General features: G+C 42.4%; 1 protein-coding gene across 3 annotated transcripts in view; it reads left to right on the top strand.

The window, feature by feature from the left end:
* cdc42bpab (CDC42 binding protein kinase alpha (DMPK-like) b) overlaps window positions 1–25,779 on the top strand; it is a 106,239-nt gene extending 80,460 nt beyond the window's left edge. Inside the window, exons 21-42 of one of the 3 annotated variants that reach the window (XM_080453727.1) lie at window positions 278–426; window positions 854–945; window positions 1,785–1,861; window positions 3,383–3,421; window positions 4,447–4,566; window positions 5,425–5,511; window positions 5,656–5,761; window positions 6,242–6,378; window positions 6,547–6,686; window positions 6,878–6,959; window positions 8,041–8,260; window positions 9,846–9,908; window positions 10,018–10,271; window positions 10,508–10,632; window positions 10,825–11,039; window positions 12,048–12,145; window positions 12,821–12,905; window positions 13,380–13,503; window positions 14,203–14,320; window positions 15,020–15,122; window positions 15,475–15,632; window positions 21,272–25,779. In XM_080453727.1, coding sequence (XP_080309853.1) covers window positions 278–426; window positions 854–945; window positions 1,785–1,861; window positions 3,383–3,421; window positions 4,447–4,566; window positions 5,425–5,511; window positions 5,656–5,761; window positions 6,242–6,378; window positions 6,547–6,686; window positions 6,878–6,959; window positions 8,041–8,260; window positions 9,846–9,908; window positions 10,018–10,271; window positions 10,508–10,632; window positions 10,825–11,039; window positions 12,048–12,145; window positions 12,821–12,905; window positions 13,380–13,503; window positions 14,203–14,320; window positions 15,020–15,122; window positions 15,475–15,632; window positions 21,272–21,403 — 2,724 coding nt within the window. In that variant the 3' untranslated portion in view covers window positions 21,404–25,779. Of the gene's footprint in view, window positions 1–277; window positions 427–853; window positions 946–1,784; window positions 1,862–3,382; window positions 3,422–4,446; window positions 4,567–5,424; window positions 5,512–5,655; window positions 5,762–6,241; window positions 6,379–6,546; window positions 6,687–6,877; window positions 6,960–8,040; window positions 8,261–9,845; window positions 9,909–10,017; window positions 10,272–10,507; window positions 10,633–10,824; window positions 11,040–12,047; window positions 12,146–12,820; window positions 12,906–13,379; window positions 13,504–14,202; window positions 14,321–15,004; window positions 15,123–15,474; window positions 15,633–21,271 lie in introns of all 3 variants that reach the window. The other 2 variants (XM_080453726.1, XM_080453728.1) reach the window with 2 other exon arrangements.
* The last annotated feature ends 1,968 nt before the right edge of the window (window positions 25,780–27,747 follow it).

Raw genomic sequence — 27,747 nt, 5'->3', positions numbered from 1 at the left:
TTGTTTGTGCATCGAAGTTGGACTAAATGCAGAGTTAGACATGCATCTCTGGGTTTCATTTCTTTCTATGCAATCATGAGAGCCTATTATGCTCCTGATTTTCTCTGATTCTTTACACAGTGAAATACTTAGAGTATTTAACTCCAAAGAGTACAAATGGGACCAAATGGACCCATGCGTTTGTACACTCTGACACTGAGTATTATCTTTCCACCCTCACATCACTGTTGATTTAATTCAGTAACATCTACTTTTCTGTTTCTCTCTCAACCACCAGGACATGCCATGGAAGATGCGTCGCTTCGCCAAGCTGGACATGTCTGCCCGTCTGGAGCTGCAGTCGGCCCTGGACGCTGAGATCAGAGCCAAGCAGAGCATCACGGATGAACTCAACAAAGTGAAGGCCAACAGCATCTCCACAGAGTGGTACATATACAGTTACTTTACTTTATGAACGCTGCATGTCGTCTTCACAGAGTTCTACCCATACGGTTACTTTAATTGCAGAGTAAAGTAATGTAATTTGGGCAAGGTTTCTGCCCGATCAGAGCCCCATTGACTTCCGTTATAAAATGAAAGATGAGATTAGCTCCGGCCACACAGACAGAAACACACTCAGACCCTCTCAAAGATGGCTAGCATCTTGCAGAGCCATGCCGTAAACAAATCTGTGTGATGCTCTTGTGGTGTTTTTCTTGAGAACAAAAGCTTTGATAAACTTGTAATTATGGATGCCATTGTGTTCTTTTAATAATTTGGGCATTGGCAACTGGGCAAAAAACGATAAGTCTTCTTCATATACTTCTTAGATAATATTATTTTCATTGAATGTATGTGTTTGTGTGTGTCCCAGTAAACTGCAGGAAGTTGAGACTAAGAACCAGGATCTCCTCCAGGAGATTGACAGGTTGAAGAAAGAGACAGAGGAGCTGCGACTACGTAGAGGTGAGAACACAACCACCCGAAACCCTGATTTAACACTCAGGATTTTACTGCGATTGTGACCTTCTGCTGCAGCAGTTTTGCCATGTTTGCAAGAGCTATGACAGCAACTTGTGTTCTGTATTTAGGTGAAATACTTTTTGATCAGTATTCATTCAATAAATAATGATCAATAAAGTGTATTAGAAGAAGAAGTAATTAGAAGACACAAGGAATATAGCAACTAGTTGTTTGAGAGCCTGTTAAGAGTTCTTAACGGTCTAAAATAATGATTTACTGCCTCTGATGTAGATCTAATGCAGGACAAACTGTGCCTTTTATGATCATCCCCACTGCAGACTATGGTTGTATCATGGTTTGTAAAAAAAAAAAGAAACAGTCACACTTGACTGAGAAATCAATTTCACGTGCAGTGGTCGCAGTGGTCTGAAATAGCATAAGAAAACCACAAACACTAGATAAAAAAAGCTTCAAAGACATTTTTCAAGGTTTTAGTCATCTCACTGTGGAGTATCACTTTTCTGTGGCTGCTGTGATTGTAAGCACAATTTTTATGGAATGAAACCTCATTTGGACTTCTGAAGTCGGCTGTTGGAATCGAGCTTTTATTGTAACTGGGACTTTAAGAAACTTTGTTTTGCACTGAGCCCAAGATTTGGCAAATATAATCTTCATTCCAGGCCAAACCTTCAATGTTTATGTAAATTGTGATCTTTTGCTACCCATTAGCCTCAGTCCTGTGATGTATTTTCTGAACAAAAGGCTTTGGTAATTATTTCTCAATTCACGTCCATCCACCTATAATTTTGTTCTGTGCCTGTTTGCGCTTTATGTCTCTGTAGGTGTCAAGCACCAGGATTCCCAGAATTCCTTCCTGGCTTTCCTCAACGCCCCGACCTCAGCCCTTGACCAGTTTGACGTAAGTCGCCCCTCCGTGACCCCATAACACTTCGACCTCACACGGTTTTCGGCACGGGTTTCATATTAATCTTGTTTAATGTCAGCAGCCATCCATCAAATCCAGCTTCAAACAAATCAGTTATATGCTTTCAAAGGATGATGGTCAAGAGGGCAGCAGTAGCTGAGTGGGTAGAGAGGCCGTCTGGGAATTGGAAGGTTGCCGGTTGCCCCCCCCAGACCACCCAGTCTACATGTCGAAGTGTTCATGAGCAAGACCTTAACCCCTAACTGCTCCTCAGGCATAGTGACAAATACCCCAATGTCAACTATAGGGGACTAAATGATTATTATGATTATTATTAATAGATTTGAATAGAAATACTTTAATTAATCCCCGAAGGGAAATTAAGAACCACAGCCGCTCTCATCAGCAACCACATCCAAGGCAATAAATAATAAAGCTTAAGATAAAATCATCAATTAAAACAGGATTGTGGCATACAGGTCCTCCATTCATTAAAACAATTAAATCATGGCTGCCATGACTTAATTCTGCTAACTTTCTGTCAATTTGATTGATGTTGTTGTTTCTTGAGTTCTTCCATCCTTTTCAAAACTGCAATTCTTTATCTTATGTGGCTTCTTAAGTTGTTTTTGTTCACATCTTTCCAATATGTTTGTTTTTATTTTCTTGCTTCCCTTCTTTGGTATGTCAGGACTCTTATTCGTCATCCTCATCCTCTTTAATTGAGTTTTGGGAAGACGCTGTAAGTTTCTTTTTGTCCAGGACGAGGCTTATTTGTGTGTGTGTGTGTGTGTGTGTGTGTCTGTCTGTGACTGTGAGATAGTAGCTGTATGTGTATGCAGTAGGAATTCTATAACGAGCCAAGAGGGAAAGAGAGTGATTGTTTGTGAGTGCGCTTGTGAATATACAGAGGCGGGTGTGTATGTCAGTGCAAGTGTGTGTGTGTTTGTATGTAGTGTGTCTGTGCGAACAAGTGAGTGTTGGTGCACGTGAGTGAGCAGATGTTGCCCTCTAATATGTGGGTGCTAGCCAGTCTGCATTCTTTTAGGCTAGTAGGCTATTTGAATGGCTGCCTTGGCTTTCTAGTGCTAGGGGTTGGCTTCAAATACACACACGTGCACAAACACAGTATGCACACAGTAAATTATTCAAACATTCATACTTTCATTAACCACTTTCAACCTGGCATCCCCATTTTGGGCACGTCACTATAGGCAGAATTATTCAAAGTTTTTCAAAAATATTAAAGTGTAAAAAAGGTGGTTACGTGGTTAATTTCCCCTGTGACACACACACCCTGCCATGCACACACAATCACATTTTGTGTCCACATTATCTCAACCCAATGTCCAGCCCTCGTCTTCATTTACCAAGGCTTTCATAACGACCCATAAGGTTTTCATCTTTTCCCCTCTATGTGCGTAATTTATTTGTCTTTGTCCAGTTTGCTTTCGTGACATTCACTCGTGTCTTTGTCTCTGCCAACCTCTGCCTCTTTGTCCCGTGCCACCGCAGCGCTCGCCATCCGTTGGGCCGACTAGCAAAGGCAGACGTGTAAGCAAGCACCCCATCTGCGCTCTGTGATGGCTGTTGTCTGACCCCTAGAATGTCCTTTAGCTGTGCTTTGTTGTCCTTGTGCATGGATGTCTGGAGTGTGTGTGTAGGATGTTGGTTGCATGGTGGGTGCTTTGGTAAAAGGTTTTCCTGGTTATTGGATATTGAGTGTTGTTAAGGCCTCTTTGCTGTTGCATGGAGAACTGGAATAATGTGCCACCCTGTCCTCCCCTCCAATGTGTATGCTTGCATTTATGTCTGTGTATTTTGTTTTTATCCAAAGTGGCTTTGTGTTTGGCTTATACATATGCTTTTGATTTGTGTTCATTTTAACTCTGAAAGTGTAAAACTTTCAAACACTCAGGCTCTTACTGTGTAGCATGACCACTTGGCTTTGATGTGTCCTATTGTGCTTGTAATATGTGCTATTCATTTAAGTTGGGGTCCCTTCTCCTGTATTAGGTTCAAGTGGGTTGAGATATTCTAAAATTATTCTAAAACAGTGGTTCCTAACTCCGGTCCGTGGGATGCCTACTAGTACTACTGGTTTTCCATCTTACCATCTCTAACTAGTCCCTGATTAGAAGGACAGTTGAATGCCGTTCCCTGAGGGCCAGAGTTGGGAACCTCTGTTTTATTTATACCATAAACTATGTAGCTCCTGTTCTGTGTGTTGTGGTGCCTGCTTCTTCCCTTAAGCATGGATCTGGTTCATGGAGGCCCATGGTGTGTTATTCTTAGCTGTCCAATACAAACCTTTTGAAACTAACACTCCCTCCTCTCCTGCTCTTCCCTTTCGTTCTCCTCACTCCCCATCCTTTCTTCATCATCTCCCCTTCTCACCCTCGTCCTCTTTGCCTACTCCCTGTCACCAACTTCCTCTTCATCTCTTCCTTTGATCCTTTCTCCTTTTATTTCCTCTTCCTCTCTCCATCATACCTCTCCCCTCATTCTCTTCCTCCCCCCTCCCTCCTTCATCTCTTCTCCTTCTCTCACTCATTCCTCCCTTCCCTGTCTCTCCTCAGGTGGACTCTGTGGATAACTTCACACCTTCCAACACTCCATCCCGGGACGAGGACTCTAAGTCCCACCTCAAGTCTCGCTCGCGCTCGCCCTCCATGGCTAGCGACATGGAACCCATAGAGGTCAGACCAGGCCCTCAGCCAGGGCATGAAACTTGACTTACTTATCTGTAGATGATGATGAAAGCCCAAAGTTAACTTAACACAGTTGTCACTATCCTACCTGGTAAATTGGAATTAGTAAATTTCACCAGATAAAGTGACTGGTTAACTTGTGCATAATAGCTTGACTTATCTGAATTTTGCCTGTCACTGATGTTAACCATTTTCAACCTAGCATCCCTGTTTTGGGAATGCCATTATAGGCAAACATTTAACAAAATAGCAGATATACAAGCTCACAACAAATTGTGAGCTTGTAGTTGGTCTAGTTTTTAAACAGGGCTAAACTGCCATCCTGAATGTAACCATCAGAATGCCTGTTCCAACAAACAGTAAGACTTCTAAGACCCCCCACTAAAACACAACTAAGCATTTAAAAAAATCTTATCCAGAGGAGCACAAAGTAATTGCAGATGTACAGCAAACCTAGTAACAGACAAGTGCTGAGTGACATCCTAAAACCTCATTTAGTCTTCTGCAAAAAGTGTGCGACATCACTTGACAAAAATGTTGGACATTTGTCTGTTCAACAGACAATTGTCAAGTCCACACTTTAAACAAAGCATAAATGTATGATTAACAGTACAATAGGTAGAAAGAGGACATTCAGCATGTTGTCCCCTCAACCCTTGTCTGACCTTTCTTGCAGAATCTCTTGTCATAACTTGTTGTTCTTGGGAAAGCTTTGCCCTGGGTGTCCTATAATTTAACCATTGTTATCTGTAACTAATACATTGTTGAAAGCACTCAGTCTTTGCCAGTGTGTCATGGACGTGCGTTACTCAATACCAAATGTTTTTGTGCGGTTCTGTCATGCAGCTGATAGACCACCCTCCTCGTAGCACAGTCCAGACGCCGACCATGCGCTCAGGGGGTTATGGCAGCATCGGACGCTCCTCGCCTAAGGTATGACATCTGTCTGTCAGTCTGCCATGCCTAAATCAGTTTCATGTGTGACACTTCGGGTTGGAGATTTTGGCATGAATGCTAGCAAGTTCTCCTCACATTACTTTTTCCACTGTATTTATGTCTTGTCCTCTGCCACTGCAGCCCAAAGCCCACCAGTTTGTGGTGAAGTCATTCAACACTCCCACTAAGTGTAACCAGTGCACGTCCCTGATGGTGGGACTCATTCGCCAGGGCTGCACCTGTGAAGGTGAGGAAAAGAACGGGAGGAGGGGAGGAATAGGTAGTGAAAGAAGAAATGGAATCAAGAGGGGCTTAGTTGACACTCACTCATACAGCAGTGAAATGTTGGGTTTGGAAATAGACAGGTATTGAGTTTTTTAGTGAGAAGACCATGTGTATGACCTAAAAGACCACAAACTACAACTACAACTGGATCTCTGTATCGTACAAACATTACTGAGATACTAAGATACGATAGAATGCAAATACTGGCCTACAGATTAATGTGTTTTAACTTTTTACTGTAAAGGGGTTATTTTTCTGGTGTTAATGGCATTCATAAATACAGTATATCAAACAATTTTAAATTGCATTAAAAAAATTGCATTTAGCTGACACGCAGAGCGACTTAAATGGCATGAAGCCTAGTCAACAAACGACAGAGTAAATGTTCACAAATTGTATGTAGAGGTGAGTGTTTCATAGAACTGCTTTCTTTCCTCTACAGTGTGCAACTTCTCCTGCCATGTAACGTGTGCGGACAAGGCTCCAGCAGTGTGTCCAGTTCCCCAGGACCAGACAAAGGGGCCACTGGGTATTGACCCTCAGAGAGGCATTGGTACTGCGTACGAGGGCCATGTCAGGGTACGAGATTTATAGACGGACACTGGTTGTCTGTAGAACTTTAATCCAAGCAGTATCCAAGAAACCGGATATTGCTTCCTTGGCTCATAGAACCCACATGTTTTTGATATTTTAAAAGGCATTGGGACTAATTGTCTTAAGTGATGCATGTTCTGGTATCTATCCTAGGTGCCGAAGCCAACGGGGGTGAAGAAAGGGTGGCAGAGAGCGATGGCCGTGGTGTGTGACTTCAAGCTGTTCCTCTATGAACTGGGAGAAGGCAAGGCCACACAACCCAGCGTAGTGGTCAGCCAAGTAATAGACATGAGGTAAAGAGGACTACAGTTCAAATCCACTGTCACTTCTGGACTAGAAATGCCATAGTCACATAGATAGAAAAGGCAAAAGCCACATGGTCCAACAGATTGATGTGTCATGTCCTCCTCCAAAAAACATACATTGTTCCTGATACGTGATGAGGTCGTTCATACCTAACTCTCTGTCCCGTTCTATCCTCCAGGGACGAGGAGTTCTCAGTCAGCTCAGTTCTGGCGTCTGATGTTATCCACGCTAATCGCAAGGACGTCCCCTGTATATTCAGAGTAAGCTCGATCTCTCAATAAGATTTGTCTAAAGTTGCATTGGTGCAGACTGCAGAGACACACTTTCTGCAGTATTAAGAGCAGCTAATAATAACATTATGAGGGCATTGTGGTGGGTCAGCCAGTTGGTACGTGTACCACATAAGAAAGAACAGACCTAATTGAGATGTCTTGAGTTTAAATTTGGTTCATAACCTGTGAGGTGTTTCATGTCCTCGCTCTCTCTACACACAGTAAAATCCTCAGTAAACTTATAATAAAAGGAAAAGAATGCACCCGCAGAGGCTTTAAAAAGGTGTGGAATCAAAATATTGCTTTCCCCTAAAATAATCATGATTGTGAAATAATAATATAAACAATAATAATAATAATGATTAACTGTTTACCTCCGTAAGCTGACGGCCGCCATTATCCATGTGTTTTCGTTGGATAATATTATATAGTATTTCTTCCCCTAAATACAGTACATTCTTGTAAGAGATCCATCACTTTGCAATCACATTATTACTGCCTTACAGACATGACGGGCAAATAGTGAACCTTATAGAACAGAGATGTTGTAGAAGTGCGACATCTCGTGGCTGAATGTTGCCTATTGCTCTTTTAAATCGGTTGTTCTCAACCTTTTCTGGATCAGGGCCCAATCTTGAAAATGTTGGCGGCCTTTCGGCTGCAATAGTCTGGTCAGATGGGTGGACCACGTGCATTTTCAGAGCCTGTTGATTTTAATGATCAATCGATCGATTGTGTTCCGGCTTGGATAATTTAAGTTGCTATTTATCAGTATTAAAGAAAAAATACCATGTCATTTTTTTAAATTATTTTTTTGTAGATATATCGGGGGAGATTTTTATTTTGTTGATGTGAAATCTACACAGTGTATCCTCAGTGTTAATGTTTTTATATACCATGTCATTTTTTTGACATTATTTTTTAAATCGTAGCGTTTGGCAAATATTTGGGGGCCCACTTGCAATACCCTCGCGGCCCACCAGTAGCCCACAGGATGATTTTAAATGAACACTACAATGCAACTTTTAGCACATGTCTCACATGCGCCTTTACCACCCTTTCTTCCCAGGTGACGGCGTCTCAGCTGTCCGCCTCCAGCAGCCACAAACCCTCCATCCTCATCCTGGCCGACAGCGACCAGGAGAGGAACAAGTGGGTGGGGCTGCTCAACGAGCTCCACCGCATCCTGAAGAAGAACAAACTGAAGGAGCGCTTTGTCTACGTCCCCAAGGAGGCCTACGACCACACACTGCCCCTCATCAAAACCACACAGTCCGCTGCTATCATAGGTGGGCAACAAGAACATTGTTGCTGTCGGGGCAGAAACCTTTTGTGTTTTTTTTTCGTAAAATTAACGCCCTACTTGATCATACTTCAGCGTCGCTAAAAAGTAGCAGATCTACGAGCTCGAAACGCGGCGTGAAGCTGCTACTTTTGTTATTTTTTTATTTGAATCCTAGTTTTGGACATATGAGGTTTCCACCAGACAGAGACGACATGCACAGTACAATCCTCAGTGTTAACACATTGAGTGCCAGGGTTTTTTTAAAACAGGGTACTCACAGTGCCTGGATTTTTTACAATTTTTGAACCTTTTTCAAGTAGTCACAAAATATTTTCAGTGATCACGGTGATCCCCTCATTACACACACAGGGGTCTCGTACAATCGGGGGGAAAAAAACATTAGGTAATCCGTTCCATAGTTGCATAGTTTTGAAAATAGTCAAAAATACATAATTAAAAGAAAATGTACACAGGAGCCGAGATACAGGCTTTTGAAGTCATAAGTTAACCAGGAAGTGGATTGGTGTCTAAATCTTCGAAAAATGATATCTCCTGGTGCTGTGAAGGATAAAAAAATAAAAAACTTAATATTTCTTCTCAAAAACGGTCCGGACCGTTTTTGGCACTCAATGTGTTAAACACAAAAACCTCTCCATTTTGTGTTTTTTCGTAAATTAATGCCCTCCATCATAGTACAGTGTCACACAAAAGCAAGTAGCAGATCTGCCGCGTCTTGAGCTTGCCGATCTGCTACTTTTGATGTTTTTGAATTTGAATCCTGAAAAGTAACCGTTTTGGACATTTCCACCCGACAACCATTTCTTTGTGAATAAGACGTTATTGTAACCAACTTGTGTGGTGGAGTACGTTGACCGCATGAACCCTATTGTCCCTATTCGTCTTAACTTGGCAACATTTTTAGATGTTTGAGTTGGAGACCCCGGTTCAAACCCAGGGTTCGGACATAAATCTTATGAATTGCAGATTGCAGCTTTGATTTTTATTACAGTGTACAAACTTATAAATGTAAGCTAATTAATTTGTACACTCAGATTTACAAATGGTAAACATTTAGCACTGTGGATTTTACTGTGCACATACACATTTACCAGTTTAAATTAATAGATGCAAAGAGAGGTGTGATATTATTTAGCTATAAGTAAGAAAAGACGTTATTGCTTTCCCAAGTTGAAATTTGGTTCTATTACACTTGAGCTACAGAAAGTAGAACAAAGTAGGTTATTGTTCGTACCTCACGTACTTCCCCTGTATCCCGTGGCAGTCAGTAGCTCATAAATCCATTGTTCCCCGTTATTTTATCCGAATAGGGCATCCATTTAGAAGGCAGCTAAATCTTGAGCCTATTGCATTTGTCATTATTTCTTAATTCATGATTCCCGGTTAAAGTGAGTAATTACATTGTGTAGAGAGAATCACCTTCAGGGTAGTTATATAGCAGTTCACCTTCTATCATGTTATTAAAATACCAAACCCTGTTAATTTAGATGGACTTTACTGTACAGAATGTCCTTTTCTGTCTCCTGACTGGCACTGAACCAGAGCCGCCTCAACGTCTCTTCTACTTTCAGATCATGAGCGTGTCGCCCTGGGCAACGAAGAAGGCCTCTATGTCATCCATGTCACCAAAGATGGTAAGACCTGCTTGGCGACTTCGTCTACTCTTCCTCGCTTCCTACATCTATGTTTTCTTTCATATGTTTGAGTGGTTTTAACCACTTTTTTACATTCTTTGACCCACAGAGATCATCCGGGTGGGGGACAATAAGAAGGTGCACCAGATAGACCTGATCCTCCAGGAGCAGCTGTTGGCGGTCATCTCCGGCAGGAACCGCCACGTGCGCCTCTTCCCCACGCAGGCGCTGGACGGCCGTGAGACGGACTCCTTCAAGCTGGCGGAGACCAAGGGCTGCACGTCCATTGTGTCCGGGCCGGTCCGCAACAGCTCGCTCACCTGCCTCTGTGTGGCCATGAAGAGGCAGATTATATGCTATGAGGTGAGGTTGGTTGGTTGGAAATGGCCGACCAACAAGCTCACAATGTGAGCTTGTAGATCTGCTATTTTTGCTGAATGTTCTCCCATCACGACATACCCAGAATAGGAACGCTAGTTGGTGGTTAAACTTGATGGTCGCCATGCTAGTATATTTACAATGTCCAGCTTTGTGTAACTGTCTCACACATTTAATCCTCATTTTCTAAAATTCCCTCACCTTGCCCCTTGCTGCTCCAGGTGAACAAGAGCAAGCAACGTCACCGCCGGCTGCGAGAGCTCCAGGCCCCGGGGCAAGTCCAGTGGATGGGTCTTCTCAGCGAGCGTCTCTACGTGGGCTACCAGGCTGGCTTCACCCGTTACAGGTAGATTTTTCCTTTCCATAGATAGACTAGACTTTTATAGACTAGTCTTAACTAATGTCTAAAGAATACAACTATTTCTTGGAACGTATTTGAATCCTACCTTCCTTATGCGGCGCTGAATTTCGCAGCGATTGACTTTTGACAATACGTTTTCAATTTCTAACTCGTGTTGTGCTGTGATAAACTCCATAGTGTCCATGGTGACGTGTCCCCGGTCCACCTGCTCCATCACGAGGACCACACCCTGGCCTTCATCTCCCAGCAGGGCCTGGACGCCCTCTGTGCGGTGGAGATCTCCAGTAAGGAGCTGCTGCTGTGTTTCGGCGCCATCGGGGTCTACGTGGACTCCCAGGGCCGTCGGTCGCGGCAGCAGGAGCTCATGTGGCCGGCCATGCCCATCGCTGCCTGTGAGTTCAAACCTCTCTCACCCCCTGTTCTATGCTATAAGGCTAAGCTACTTAACCCATTTAGACCTGTTGCACCTATACGTTGTTCTAGCTTTCAAGCTGGGAGCGCCTGTGTCGTTTTAGTTGTTGCTATGTATTGCTGTTGTCAGGCAGAAACCCCTTATCTCCATATTCCAATATATGTTTGTTTTTTTTTTCGCAAATGAACGCCGAACTTGATCATACTATAGTGTCACACAAAAGTAGCAGTTTTGAGCTTGTAGATCTGCTACTTTTGATACTTTTGGACATATGAGGTTTCCATCTGACAGAGACGATATATATATATATATATTTTTTAAATAGAAAGTTTTTCATAGAAGCCGTTTTTAGAATCGGCCTCAGATCTAGCCTCAATGTTAATAATTTAACTCAGAGTGTACAAGTTGGTTATATTTTGTGCACTCTTGAGTTACAAATGGATGCTCATTTAGACCTGAGGCCTGAGGTTTTCTGAAAAACATTACAGAAACATTACATGTTCACTAAAGAAATTATTTCTCAGCCTCTGTAGCAAATGGAAACATGAAATGACACGGATGCTTTCCGGATTGAAATGTAGAAAGACATATAGGTTACTTACAACAGGTCTAAATGGGTTAATAATGAGGATTTGACTGTGTGAGGAGCTTGGTCATCTGAAGTCTTTGGTGTTAAGGCGGTTACACACCGGCGAATATACGCAAAATTCGGACTCGTTCCGAATAATTAAAAGACGCTTTTTTCGCTCCGCGAAACTGGTGTGGAAGCTTGCATTGACTTTATAAGGTTTTTAAAAAAAACGTATTATTCGCATGAAATGTAGCACTTACGTCACTTGAAAGGTCATTTGGTCAAAACGTCAGTGATATGTGATGTTTTTGGTTGTGTAACTGTGTGTAATATTTAAAGAAACTGGAATATGCAAAAAGACAAACCAAAAGCACATTGTAGCTGACAATCTGCTGACATGCACTGTTCTCTTTCCAGGCTACAACGCCCCCTACCTGTCAGTGTACAGTGAGAATGCGGTGGATGTGTTTGACGTCAACACAATGGAGTGGATCCAAACCATTCCTCTGAAGAAGGTCCGTCTCGCAACAGGCTCATCCAAGCTTTGTCACAAATACAGGAATAGTTCAATACTAAGGCTAAGCAGTTCATTATGTGGTATCGTATGCTTTGAGTTTAGATTCTAAACAGGAGTTTAACCACTTAAACCGTATATAATGAGTTGATCGAAGTCCGCCAGGGGTCTATTCTAGCCTCCCACCTTTTTTCTCTCTACACCAAATCTCTTCACCTTCATAAAAGCAGTGATTTTATGCAGGCTGGCTGTTATCATATGTCACATCTCCTCACAACTTGAACGATAGGACTCAGGTTAAAGAATCTGATCATGTTGCGATGAGGTGCAAAATGTGCAGTAGCTGAATAGTTTTTTCATCCCTTATCATAATCAAGACAATTAAATCCAGTATTTTGAAGCCTGTTTGAGACTGAAACTTTGTCAGGCTATCTTTGGCTCCCCCTGGTGGACATAAAGGTCTCACAAATTGTCTCACAGATTTTCAGTTAACTGCTCTGCCACAATAAGCTGCTCATGACCTAGTTAACTCTGCTAGTAAAAAAAACTGAGACAAAGGGATAAGATGCAGATTTAGAGTGTTAATTCCTCAAATGCAAATACAGTGCATGACCTAAGATTAACTATGTATTTATTTATTTTTGCTAACTTTTGACATCTCTTACCTCCCCGGTAGGTGCGGCCTCTGAACATCGATGGCTCTCTGAACCTGCTAGGGCTGGAGACAGTCCGACTCATCTATTTTAGAAACAAGATGGCTGGTAAGAACTTGCACCCACATTCTCTAAGAAGGAGAAATGCTACGATTAATACACACACAAATTTCTCTCACAAAGTCTCTCCAGACTCGCAACTACAAGGTGCATAGTTTTCAGTGACTTTAACTTTGAAGAATTTACATGCCTGTAATTACATGAGATAACTGGTTCAAGGAAGAATGTGGTGGTGCAGGACAGGATAGGTAACAGTTTAAAAATGAAAATCCTTTCAACAGCTTGGCTCCCAAAAAAAGATGTTACTGTAGCAAAATGTGTCGGTACATACAGCAATGTTTCGGCCATACAATTTGGCCTTCCTCAGGGTGTCTGACCTGAGAGAAATCACTCCAGGAAACGTAATTCGCTACTTATTTAAGAGAATCCGCATCACAGATCAACATCGTGTTGAATGTACCAATTTTACATCAGGTTGTGTAAATATGCACACTGACTGTCACGACTATGCTAACTTTCCAGAGGGCGACGAGTTGGTTGTCCCGGAGACGTCAGACAACAGCAGGAAGCAGATGGTGCGCAGCATGAACAACAAGAGACGCTTCTCCTTCAGGGTTCCAGAGGAAGAGAGACTCCAGCAGAGGAGGTGGGCAAACTAGTCTAACTGCAGCAGTGGTTCTCAAACTTTTCATGTCAAGTGCCAGGAACCCCCATACAAGATTTGTGTTCCACCACCACCGTCTGCAGGCGCGTAAATGGACTGCATTTATGTAGCGCTTTTCTCCAAAGTGCTTTACAAAGTATTTCACATTCACCCATTCACACACCGATGGCGGAGGAAACCATGCAAAGCACCAACCTGCTCATCGGTAGAAGCTGGGGTTTCAGTGTCTTGCTCAAGCACGTAGCCAGGAGGAGCGAGTCTGGAACCTTCGGATTCCAAGACGGCCGCTCTACCTCCTGAGCCGCTGCCGCCCTGTATCATGTTCCTTCAGTCGTTCCTTCAGTCTCCCCCTCTCTGCTGTGCACTGGTGCACCCGGCCCAGTGTTTGTGTGTGTGTGTGTGTGTGTGTGTGTGTGTGTATTGTGGCTGTACACATTCTATGAGCATCTATGTAGGTCTTTGCATGATTGCTTTTCCACTTTCAACCTGGCAGCCCTATTTTGGGCATGCCATTGTAGTTGTGCTTAAATTGCAAAAATAGTTGATCTACAAGCTCATAACGTGTTTGCGATGCAACACGTTATGAACTTGTAGATTGGCTATTATCGCCACGCGACACCATTGTACCGCAAAGTATAAAATGGGGCTGAACTGGTTATTCTATGTGTGCTCTAATTTCAGAGAGATGCTGCGTGACCCAGAAATGAGGAACAAGCTGATTTCCAACCCCACCAACTTTAACCACGTGGCCCACATGGGACCAGGTGACGGCATCCAGATCCTCAAAGACCTCCCTATGGTAGGAGAATTGCTCACGCCAACCACCACACACACTCACCAACACAATCTACTCCCTGGAAGACACACACACTCACTCACTCACTCACTCACTCACTCAGACACTTGCATGCAAATAGACACACTAAAAAACGCACAGCATACTTAACCCCCTCCCTGTACATTGTGAGAGAGTGGTGCAAAGCACACATATACACATGGACAATAAACGATTCCCATAGAACTGACCATGTTATACAGCTGGGCTTAAATGTACAAATGCACGCCAGAACTATGTAGTTGTAGCGTGTGTGTGTGTGTGTGTATGTAAAGGTATGTCTGCCTGTCCTGTGAGTTGGTGCATGCAGACAATGGAATCCACTGAGCAAGATGGCTACTTCAGTTTCCACCCCGATCTTTTTAATTTAACCCAATCTCAAAAACATGTGACTTGTGTAAGATTTATTTTTCTCCATCCATTCACAGAAGTCTAATATTGCATTGTTTTCTTTTTTGATGATTCTCAATGATACCTATTTTTCTGTTTACACTGCACGTACCCACTTACTTTATATTTCACTTGGAGTGTGGTGATGAATCCTCGTGATTTTCTCCCCCCACTCTTCTCACTCTTCACTCTCCTCACTCCTCTTCCCTGCACTGCACCGTGTGTACGTGTGCCCTTCTCTGTATGTGTCTAATCCAGAACGTACGTCTTCAGGAGAACCGTGCAGGCTTCAGCGGTTCAGTCAGCATCCCCTCCATCACCAAGAACCGGGCTGAACCGGGCCGGTCCATGAGCGCCAGTAGTGGACTGGGCATACGTGAGTATTTTATAACCACAAAGCCTTTCTCAGTAGAGTTCAGTTAAAGTCGCTTCAGTGCCATACGTTCAATTTAATCATGTGGTGTCTCGAAGAAAATATGTGGGGTCCTCATTTCAGAAGGATTTCTTTAACCCATTTCTCATTGGATAACCAGTTAGAGAGAGTTAGAGGCCAGTTAAATTAGCTCAAGGAACGTGTTCTCAAAAAACAAAGTACAGTATCACGTTCAAAGACACACTTTGCCATTCTCACTCTCCATATCTCCTTCCGTTTTCCCTTTCTTCCTGTTAACTTCCCATCCATTTTCTCTCTCTCTCTCTCTCTGTCTGGTCTCTCTCTGTGTCTCCAGGTTCGTCTTCCCAGAACGGCAGTGCATTGCGTAGGGAGCTGTCGGGGGGAAGCTACGGGTCCAAGCGCCAGACAATGACCTCTCCCTCTGAGAGCTCGTTGTCCTCCGGAGGGGGCATGGATTGTGACGCCGCCCCCCTCTCCCAGTTCGACAGAGAGGTGAGTGATTATTTCTGAATCACTGTCCTGTACCGAAATCGCATTTACACATTATGAATAGCTGACTCCAGCAGTAAGTGTGTACCGTAGCGCTGAATAGTGTTATTCTACCTACAAAATGTACAAATAGGGTGCACGCAATAGCACGGGGTAGCAGTGTGAACCAAACTCTAACACAACGCTGAAAGTGATAATGTCACAATGTGTTCCATTGATCTTTACGATACTTTATACAATACTGTACTGCAGTTGAAGTGCTAATAGCATCTGATGGCTGTTTTTTCTATTTGATTTGTAGATGCCTTTTTATTTGATTTGAATACAGAGTTGATGGTCTGTCCGGCTGCATTAAGCTGCAAGAATTTCTGTTAAATGTTCCTCATCTTCCCAACAAGCACTTTAGATAGGTCGCTGATGTCCTAAAATGCTTTTGCTGCTTAGTAACAGGTTTCCTAGCCATACCAATGTAGAATTTGCGCATTAGCCTGTCAGATAATTGACAGACGTATCAGATTGTTGCCTTGTGTCCCATCTGCCACATACTGTACATCCTAACCTCTGCGTGCAGGCCTCTCACCTCATCCCAACCCCTCTCACTGATTGGTTAGTCTCCCTGTGATGTCACATCTCAATAGCAGCGCTACATAGCTCGGCCAGCTAAGACTTTGCCTTCATCCCTAGTAGTGGCTCTGGTTTCCGAGCCTTTGGAAAGCAGAGCCAAGGAGTTTAGATGGGTAGCTAATTGCCTTAAATCACAGAAGGTTTTTCATGCACTGGACAGTGTAATCGTCCTACTTTTTAATGTTTTTCTGTGCGAATGAATACAATGTAAAGGTTAAACCTTACCACTGGGCAGTGGTGACAGTAACACTGCCCAGATTGACTTCAACAATTACGCTTTATACGGGACAATTTATAATATTTGTAGTTTTTTGTTTGCCCCGTGTCTTAGTTAAATTTCTATAACTTTGTAATATTGCTACCTAGCTACATTGCCACCTATAAAAGTTTCCAGTATATAATCTAAGGTTGTGGAGTATATTTAATTGCAGAAGGAAAACACCTGGGATCAAAGGTAGACTTTAACTGATTCACTGCCAATCACGTAGATCTACGCGAACCTATTTAAAGCCGCCATGTGCCAATCGCGTAGATCTACGTGAACTAAAATAAAAAAATTAATAAAAATCCAATTTAACCCAAAGACCATGGAGATATGATTTTTCGAAGATCTAGACTCCTATCCACTTCCTTGTTAAAACTTAAACTTAAAAAATTCTGTATCTCGGCTCCTGAGTACTTTTTTTTTTTCAATGAAAAACTCTGGCACTGGCTAAAAAAATATGAAAATACCTCTGGCAGTTAATGGGTTAAGGGTAGAGTTGGTGGTTATAGGCAACGTCTACCCCTGTCCACCCACGCATCCTCAACTGGCTTCTGGAATTGCCTTCCATTTTTGTGGCTCCCCCCAGCATCCCCTTAGCCCCGCCATGCCTGGCCCCTGGTTTCTCCATTGCGCCCCATTTTGCCCCATTTTATCGTCCCCCCCCCCCCCCCTCCACCCTCGACCCAGCTCTCTGCCCTCCTCCACCTCGCCCTGCCATGCCCTCTCCCACCCCGGCATGTTGTCTCTGGGCTGGGCGTTGAGTCTTGACTTCTCCTCTGCAGTGGCAGGCGGTTTCACCATCGGAGAAGACCCCCGATCTGAAAAGGGCATTAAGGACCCTGCTTAGTAAGATGAAGGTAATGTCAAAACAACCTCGCAAACCGCACTGAATCACCTCACCAGCCTGTGGTGGGAGCACTGACTGTGCGCTTTGAACATGCGCGCACATACAGTAGGCGTTACAGATGCAGCATATCAATGGCACACATTATTCACATGCAGACACTCCTAGAGCAGCATGATGTATGTTTAAAACACACACACACACGCAGATAAACGCACCCACACGGTCACGGTTTGCGAATTTTGACACCGGCGCCACGCCCCACCCCTCCCCCACGCCTCACTTCCTGCATCATTTCAAATTATGCCATTGTGAGCAGCATCTAATGGCTACTTGTCACCAGCCTGTCCTTCATGGGAGCCTGGACCATTGATCTGCTCCATCTCTGTGGCCCAGACATGGCCTGTCTATGTCACCCAGCCCGTCTCGCCTCATTGGCTTGGGTTTGTGTTGCCGCTGTTGGAATGGTGCCACGCTGCCACTCAGCCATTCTACCTACTTGTACTTTGTACCACTGCCCCGCCCGCCCAAGTCACCCAGCATGTCTGCTTCCATACTGCCCCCTGGTGGCCTGTTCATGTTTCTGAACCATGAAAACAAAATACTGTACAATTCTGAGCACATCTAGGACATAAGGCTATGGATCTATTGGTAATGAAATAGTTGGTTCTGCAGAATAACTACACAGGATTCTCCCTGGCGTGAAGTGACGTTGATTGTGCTGTTATCCATGAAATGTCACGAAATAATATCTCCTGCATTATAGATGGGATCCATTGGAAAGCGTACGCTAGATGGCGCTGTGGCACTGTTACATGGTTTGGGGAGAATCCTTGTGCATTTCCCTTATGCAGTTGAATGTTCAAGGATTGGTAGACAGTCAAATCGTCAATGTTAAAGGGGATGTAAGTGATATGTTTTTGTAAAAAGCTAAATATATTTATTCATTAAAAGAAAAGAAAAAGAAAGTGAAAGCTCTATATTCTGTTAACAATCTGTGCTACAGTATAGTATAGAGTGGTTCTTCAGTTATAGGGGTCTCCCCCTCTCTCCATTGATTGAATTGATTGAGAAACATCACTTACACCCCATTTAATTTAACTCTTGACAGTGTACAAATGGAACCAAATGGATCCACACATTTTGTTCCATTTTTACACTTTTCCAATTAACACTGGGGATTTTTGCAGTGTTCGATTGGACAATGCTGAGGGAAAAGACTTAGTCAGCATGTTACAGTTGACTTTTTAAGGCAATATAGGTGGGTGGTATTCAGTTTATCTTAGGTCAATCTACGCACAGTCATCAATGCGGGGACATATTCAATCAAGGTGCTACTCCGAGTTGAGAAGCAAACATTCCATCAAAATTGCTATTGGAACTAATAGGCTAGGATACTGCAACTGTAGTCCCGGGTTTCCAGAAGGTGGCATACCCGTTTCCTGTTCCGGCTCAGTTTGTATGCACTTTATTGTCTGTGTTGTGATAGGTGAGCCGCTACTGTAGTTTTGCCCTCAAGTTGTAAGATCAGCCAGCTTACATCACATGTGCATTGCGTAGACTAGTTTTACTGTAGCCATTGAAATGAGACCATAAGATGACATTAGGAGTCAATAGAGACAGGTGCTGCCATTTGTCCATAAGAAACATGCATGCAATGGTCTGGGTTTAGATGGTTTCTGCTCCCAATTGAACTGAGATTTAAAGGACTAGTCCGTATTAAAATAACTTATAGCCTTTTTTCTTACTTATATTGATCCCAAATGACTGGCTTCGCTACTGGGGTCGCTACCAAGTGACACATGTTGACGCCCCTTTAGGATTTTTTGCTACACACTATATACACCCTTGGTCTGTTTAGCAGACTACAGCGGCTCGTGTTGGACAACCAAGGCATGGATGTGTGTGTAATGACAACTAATAACAGATTCATGAAAAAGAAAAAACGCTTTTGACCGCAACAAATAGCATAAGTAGCGATATGCTTATGGGCTCTACTCTATGAGGGCTGCTGGGGAAACTGGACGACAGGGGCAATTCTGAAAATAGACCCCATGGTCAGTCACTTGGGATCAATATAAGTAGGGAAAAAAGGCTACTGTATGTTATTTTTGTCCGGACTTGTCCTTTAACCCTGCTTCAAATGCATGTCCAGTCACCCAGATCTCTCGATTGATCTTTAAAGGGACGTTGTGACATTTTGTATTGTACTTCTTGGTAAATTGTGGAATGATCACCAACAGGCACTTGTCACGGTGTGGTAAAGACATATCCCACTAGAAATGGAACAGTTAGTTAAAATTCTACTAGTCTCTCGAGTCGAGACAGACTCACACAATTTTCAAATGCTTTTGTCATACAGTCTGTAACGGACCCGCTGAAAATGTTAAGAAGCTACAGTGGATGTCCGCCTCCCACCCCACTTCCATTTTGTCTTTGCAGTCGTGTAATTTCGTCCTGTCAATAAAATTAGTGGACACATAATGTAACTTAGCAGAAATGGACATTTTAAAAATATATTTTTAAGATATGTTTTTAATATTTCGAGAACAGAAATTACAAACGCTTTTCTTTTCTTGGCTTTCAGAAGTTACAGAGTAGTTACAGACTTCATATAGCATTCAAAGATTGTGGAATAGTTGTCTGGCTTGAGAGACCATTAAAATTCCACTTTAAAATGTAGAATTACATTACTAAATAACCATTTTAGGTTAGCCTTTTCCCCCATAATGTCAAAAGTGCCTGAAAAGTGAAAGAATAACCAACTATATAATTCAAAATGTCAATCTTCTTTTTAAAGCGTTTACTCGAAAGAATGGTATTTATATCATTGTGTCCCCAGGAATGTGTCACAACAACAATCCACCTCTTAAAATAACAAAATCAAATCAGAGTTGAGGATTTTGAACCCAACATCAAAGTCACAATTATAAAAAGAAATTAAATTGGCTAATTAATTTGATTTGGCTATATGAATGTACCCGAGACACAAGAGTACCTCTCATTCCATTTGGACCCTGAAGCCAAATGTAATTGGGGTAATGTAGTCTATGAAGATGCGATAATTACACAAACCCTGATCTAGCGGAAGGAAGCATCACTGAACTGTAAAGAGACGCATACATACATAAATATCACTGAACTGGAAAAATAGGCATATGTAGGCATACAACATTGGCATACTTTACATAATTGGCATAGCTTACATAGCAGTCCCATGATTGTCCAGTAATGCTTTGTGCCAGTTTAGCCAGAAGCTGATGTCTTGAAAATAGAACAAGGAGGGGTGAGACGAGAGGTTAAGCCTGGTTTTGCTGTCGTATTAACCTTACCTCTCACCCCAACCCACCCCATCTCATTTTTACTACCCCTGCCTATGTGTTTGTTTTTCCTTCTTCAAATCAGTTCTGGTCAATCGAGCTGCTCAATGGACTGATGATGTAGAATGTGCTAGAACTGTTGGGGCACAGTGCAATACACAAGCTGCCAGTCAGTGCAATACACAAGCTGCCAGTCAAACACTATGATGCGGAATGGCAGCAATTGTTGACTCTGGTTGAAAGGAGGAACACACACACACACACACACACACACACACACACACACACACACATACAGCGCATAGCACAGAGCTCTTTGAGATTTGCAATGACCAGGGGAGCCCAACTGAGAGTTGTTTGTTAGTGCAAACAAGATAATTTAATCTCGAAAGTAACCATGCTTACGTGTATTGTACTTGTTGTGTGTTATTGGATTACATGTGATAGCCCTTGCCAAATACATTCTACTCTAGTTTCCTAGACTTAGTAATGAACCTTATGGATCAGTATTGCATATTAACTGACCTAATTATCTTTTTTTATTCTCCCTCCCTCTCCTCTCCCTCTACTCCTCTCTCCTCTCCTCCAGGACTCGGACTCTCCGCGCCACTCCACGGCCTCCAACAGCTCCACCTTCAGCAGCCCCCCTAGCCCGGCCTCCCCCCACAAGACCAAGTCCCTCTCACTGGAGAGCACAGACCGCATGACCTGGGACACATGAGCCCCCGCCACACACTTCACTAACAGACTGACAGCACAGGACTCCAATCCCCATCCACTCTGCCCTCCTGAGCCCCTCCCCCAACCCCAACCCTGTTCCCCTAGGGTTCAGCCTATCGTATCTAAAAAGAAAACCAACCCCCCCCCACTGCCCAGAGAACTGCACCCATACTGTCCACTGGTCCCTTTCAGAAATGCTGTTTTGTCTCAGTTTGACCTTTTTTTTGCCCAACCAACTTTTTGTCCTATTTGGCCCACCTCAGCTCCCAGACGGGTCCACACCAACATAGGGAAAAGGCACAGTCATCTCTGAGAATTACAGGCAAATCTTGGGGTGCAGGCTGTCTTGTGTTCAACAGATGGTTTATTGTGTGGCAGCGTGTGTTTGCGAGCGGTGTGTTTGTATGCTTGAGAGAGGGCGTGTCCATTTACATAGTGTGTGTGTGTGTGTGTGTGCGCGCGTTCAAAGTGTTTATTAGGAAGGGGCGTATAGTATACGAATGATTATTACAGTACGAACGGCTGCCCACCTCGATGGGCTCAATTTTGTTAATAGCCACGTTAAGCAAAACGCTGAGCTTTGTTGACAGTACTTTGATCGCAGCCCCCCATGATTTCCCATGATTCGACACACTCAAGAGACCCTCCAAACCTCAAGATGCTACAAAACGAAAAAGAAGAGGATTATTACTAAACGAAAATGATTTGTATTTGTACATAGGACCCTTTGGGTTTTAGGGGACGATGTTTTAATTTATTTATCAATCTCAGACAAGGAAAGGGGAGGCGCTTTGTGGCCCTGCGTGAAAGAGTGGATTTTTATCCCACAACTCCTTTACTTCCGTGTGCCGCTTTCTTTTTTGGATGTTAGTCGGAGGCGGTCGAAGCTGCGGAAATTGAATATGTGACAAAAAAAAGAAAAAAATAATGGAGACAAGAAAAGCAATTATGTTAATTTTCCTTTTTCTTTGTTCATGAAAGTGATATAAGTGCAGTGACATTATAATTTGTTTACCATCAGCAAAAAGCTATAGGCAGCGATAATAAGCAAACACGAGGGGCAGGGTTGTTTATAACTTTAGCTGACCCTGCCGGCTTCTGGTCGCTCGAGAATCTTCGACTTAGATGCGCATAGAAGCTGAGGGAACATTCAATATGATATCATCACGGCTCCTTTTATGCTACTCTCTCCTCATTGGGCCAGCGTGAGTGACATCATCGTCCAACATTCTGGGACCATTCCTCCATGTAGCGTAGACCTTTTCAGTTTTGCAAAAAATAAAACGAAAAAAAGAACAAAAATCACCACTGTACAACCAGACCAACCTATCTACGACACCCCAGTTCCATCACAATAATGTACATAAGTTCAGAGTAGAGAGTAATATATGGTAAGGAAAATACTATAGAGAAAATACATGAGAGACGAAAAACAAATCCTCGTTCCTTTAAATTTTTTTCTTGTTATGAGAGTGATATCTTTTTTTTTTGGGTTGTATTCACACAAAAGCCATTTTAAACCACTTTCCTGTTTTCCTTTTTACAGATTGCTTTTAGATTTGTCTTTTTTTATTATTATTATTATTATTGTATGTATGACACGCATTGTCGAGTGTTATCATTCCCCCCCTTCTCCCCCACTTTGGTTTGTGTTTGAGTGAAAAAACTCATATATGGGTGAACACTACTGCCCAATGCCGTAGAGTGAACGTGCTTTTATCCAAAGCAATAGTGTTTTCACGCAGATCCAATTACACATGTACAGTACGTGCTGACATATTCAGCACACGCGGACGCGTGTTATACACACACACACACACACACACACACACACATATGTTCACAAGTAGTGGTTTATGCGGTGAATGCCTTGCCCCCTCCCCTCTCCCTCTTCCTGTCCGTGGCCCTGACTTCCAGGTGGCGAGGATGGGGGTCCTGTTGGAGTTTTGTATATCGCCATCAACCCTCAAGTGTGTGTGTGTCCTGAATTCCCTTGTGGTTCTCCGGATCTCAGAAACCCCTAGGTCAGTCCCTCCGACGTAGACGAGACTTTGGAGGGAAAACTTGTTTTATAACCAAAAATATAAAAAAAAACTTGATTGGTCTTCATACTTTATTTCTTTCTGACGGCCTTAGCATATTTTAAAGAATGTCTTGGACGAGTGACATGAAAAAAGACACTACAGTTTAAGAGTGATTCACTCCGGTCTTCAGTCAGCACTAGGACATAAAAACAAATGACATGACACTAAATGGACAAAACTGAAAACGGTGAAGCTACAAAAAGATCAGCACTTTGGTTTCTGTAATGGTCATAGACCTCTCTCTTTCTCTCTCTCCCTCGTGCTGATGCAGGCAGCACTGTGTGAAATACTGTCCAGTAACCTCAACGCTAATCATTGCATCTGTACATCGTGGGCTTTCTGTTTTGAGTATCTTAAACAGCAGTGAAAAAAGTCTGCATTAACATTGATATGGCAGTTCCTCAAGGTGCCTCAGTCAAAAGCCATTAATCTTTTCAGTATCATCACAGGTTCACACACGCATCGGTAGCAGATGTGTTGAAGTATGGCTCATAAGGCATTACGGTATAAGATGTTATTATGGTATACTACACTATAGTACGTTGTGGCTTTAAGATTTCATATTTATCATGATCTCTAATACATGTGGCAATGTCTGCAATTTTCTGAGGTGATAATAGTCAATTAGTGGGAATGTAGCTATATGATATGCCTCTGCCTGATGATGCACTTCAAGTAAAGGCTGTTTTATAGTTGTAAGACGTGCCTGTCGACAGTGTCGACTGCCAAGGATTGTTTTTAAATTTGAGAATCCGTTATTTTTGGCAGTCAGCACTGTCGGCAAACATGTCAAGAAGAAAATGACGTCATTGAGGTACCACACCGGGGGTCTTAGGGCTCTTAAGTGCTTTTGAGATTTGTAGGAGCAAGTGAATTCTGAACATGTCACATTTGAGTTTCCAGTTGTTGCGAGAAAGAGCAGCAGCCTGCTCTCTCCTTCTCCACATTAGATGTGTCAAAATCACTGCTGCACTTGGTAATTGACATGACCACTACGAGAGTATTTGTATTTTGGCAGATCATTTTGATGTATGTTGTTGATTAGTGCTGCTGAAACAAAGGGACCTTCTCTTTCTGTCTGTGTTGGAGATTGAAAATGTACCAACCGCCCTTTTGTTCCCTGCTTAAGACAGTACATTCTAGTTAGAGGTTTTCTGACATTTGAAAGGGAAACAGATTTGAAAGGAATTTGGGTTTCATTCCAAATGCCAAATAATGACAACTTTCCAAAAGCTGCACTGCAGTGTTATTCCCCTGCTGAATGGCAACCTACGTTGCCCTAGATGCCCCATTCCAAGTGTTTATATATAGTTTTATATTGATATATATTGAGATATATATATTGATATATTCCATTCAGAGTTGCAAAGCTGGTTTTATTCCTAACACAATCACCTCTTTATGAATGGTTTTATTTTTTTAAGCTTGTAACTCATTTTTCCACACCTGCTGGCTGGACTTCCATCTGTAGAGTGTATTAAGCGAGGATGAGGAGAAATACCTTGGCCATGTTATTTAGCTTGGCTAAGTATTTTATACTGTAATGGAAAATGAAATCCCACCTTTACGAGAGAGGAAACAAACTCAGGAAACGTCTAAAACCAATGAACTTATTCATCGTAATGATGATTTAAAATGAGCGTGATGAGGCTTTGGAGAGGAGAGGGGAGGGAAGAGGGGATGGAGGAAAGCAGAGAGCATACATTTAGCTGTAGTGTTGTAGATGTTGACCAGGGTTTGAGACAGCATAAAAGACGGGTGTTTTATGAAATCCAATATGAACTAGTACCAGGGTGAAGGTGAGAGGTGGTTTGACCCCAGTTGCAGGCTGGTGCCACAATGGTTAACCATTTAAAAGAAAATGTAGGGAAAAAAAGGAAAGAAAAAAATTAACGACAAAAATCAAACGCCTTTGCATTTCAGTGAGGTCTTATCTAAACTACGTCAATATTATTTTGCTCTTTCATATCATATTACACTTTTTTTTTTCCTTTTTTTTTTTAGGATTGCTTTGTAATAATTTGTACAGTTTTGCATGTTATAGATGTAATCATTTTTTGTTTTTCGGTTTGTTGTTTTACTTGGACTGGCTCATTTTTGAACGGTTTGGGCGTTTCACTGAGGATAACCCACTACAGGGGATGTAGATTCTTTTTTGCACAAAAAAAATATTTAAGGTGTAAGGTCAACAAAAAATAATGTATGGAACTGGCTGCCACGCTTATGTGGACAACTCATTATATTAACCTGACTCCGATGTATTTCAATAAAGCGGAGGGCTGTTACAAATGGAGCTCAGTGTCTTTTGTGTGGTTGTTTTCAGAAAACTTAATTAACAAAAGTTGAACTGTTTCTCATGTCTAGTCTTCAATGGCATTCAATGGCAAAAAAAGTGTTTCTTTTGTGACTCTTGAGTGAATAAATGTAGCCAAATGGACCCGTGGTTAGTTACATTGCTACACTCTTAAATGTTAAATGAACACTGACATGTTTGACCACTTAACCCCAACGTGCATATTCTGCGTGAAACTTTCGCAGAAAATAGCAGATCTACAAGCTTGCAACGCGTTGCAACCTTATACTGTAGATCGGTTTTCGGTGAAGATACTTTAAAGTAGAGCGAAAACGGAAAAGTCACACGAGTATAGAGCCCTGAGGAACTCCGGTCAACCAAGTACGGGGTTTAAATTAAACTGCTAATTTCACTTGTTAAATCTGTATCCTGAGGTCTCTCTCCTGATTGGAAGACATTGGTATCCCGACGTGAAAAGGCATTTTCAGTTTACCAAAGAGCTGAACCTGTAACTGAACAAACACGCTATAGCAATGTGTACTAGAGCTATTTAAAGGGATATTTCACTTTCAAAAAAACTTTTGATCATTTTATCGTCTACTCAGGCCTTTGTGAGCCCCCCAGACAGTTTTTAAGTTGCTCGATTCAGTATTTAGATATTTGATATTCATTTTATCAGACACGCCCCCTTCCTATACAAACCCATTGTAACTTCAAACTCCATTTTAACCATGTTAGATTCATCAAAAACACCCGTCCTTGGTTCTGGTGACTCATACCGCCCCCCTAATACGCGAGGGGGCCGTGTTTTTTCAATTACTTTTTTCATTTATTTTTTATATTTTTTTTGGGGAAAATGAAAAAAACAAAATACAATAAAAAAATAAAATACAATAAATGAAAAGAAAAATCGGAAAAACACGGCCCCCTCACGCATTAGGAGGGCAGGGTGAGTCACCAGAACCAAGGACGGGTGTTTTCGATGAATTTAACATGGTGTATGGGGGATTCACAAAGGCCTGAGTAGACGATAAAATGACCAAACGTTTTTTTGAAAGTGAAATAACACTTATTTTAACAACAAATACACAAAATGTAAAGAAACTTGAATTTGGGCCATTATATCTCCCCTTTACTAATACCAATTAGTAAAGTGTTATATATCATTTTTATCTGTGATTATTCACCTTTACAACGAGGTACAGCTTGTAAGCATCGGGCATTCATGGAATGAGCAACACAGGCAAACGTGTGGGTAGTGCCGAGCAAAAATGTGCCAAAATGGCCTGTTAGACTTTTCTGCTGACATTCAATATCATGACATTCAATGGGCTTCAGTTGTGTGCCTAATTAAAATTAGCACCTGAGCATGATTTCTGCAGGTTGTTGGGTTTGTGGATTCTCCAAAAAGCGAAACTGGTGGGAAGATGCCACGTTTGTCCCTTCAGGATCGGGCCCGTGCAATAGGGCAACTTGAGGCTGGTGTTCCAGCATTCAGAGTGGCAGCATCATTTGGTGTCAGTCCTGGTACCATATCCAAACTTAGGACTAAGTTCCGTGAGACTGGTGAAGTCAAAGACCGACCCAAAAGTGAGCGCCCCAAAGACAACACCCCAGGAAGACCGGTTATTCACTCTTGCCGCACTGAGGACCCTGAAACTGAGTGTAAAATGAGTGAAGTGTATGGCCAACATGTTTCTTTTTCTTATCCTTATTTTGTCCTTAGTACTGTGGGAGAGTGCAATCTTAAATGCTCCAAGCAACAAAGGTGAATACCAACTGAACAGTGACAAAACAAGAGTGAATTCCACCAGAAAAGTCTAACGGGCCATTTTGGCACATTTTTGTTCGGCGCTACCCACACATTTTCCTGTGTTGCTCATTCCATGAATTCCCGATGTTTAGAAGCTGTACCTCGTTGTAAAGGTGACGAATCAACGATTAAAATTATATAAAACATATTATTAA

The sequence above is a fragment of the Gymnoscopelus braueri genome (genome assembly GCF_963280865.1).
Source record: "Gymnoscopelus braueri genome assembly, chromosome: 16".
Lineage (NCBI taxonomy): Eukaryota > Metazoa > Chordata > Actinopteri > Myctophiformes > Myctophidae > Gymnoscopelus > Gymnoscopelus braueri.
This window is presented reverse-complemented; position numbering and strand designations above follow the sequence as displayed.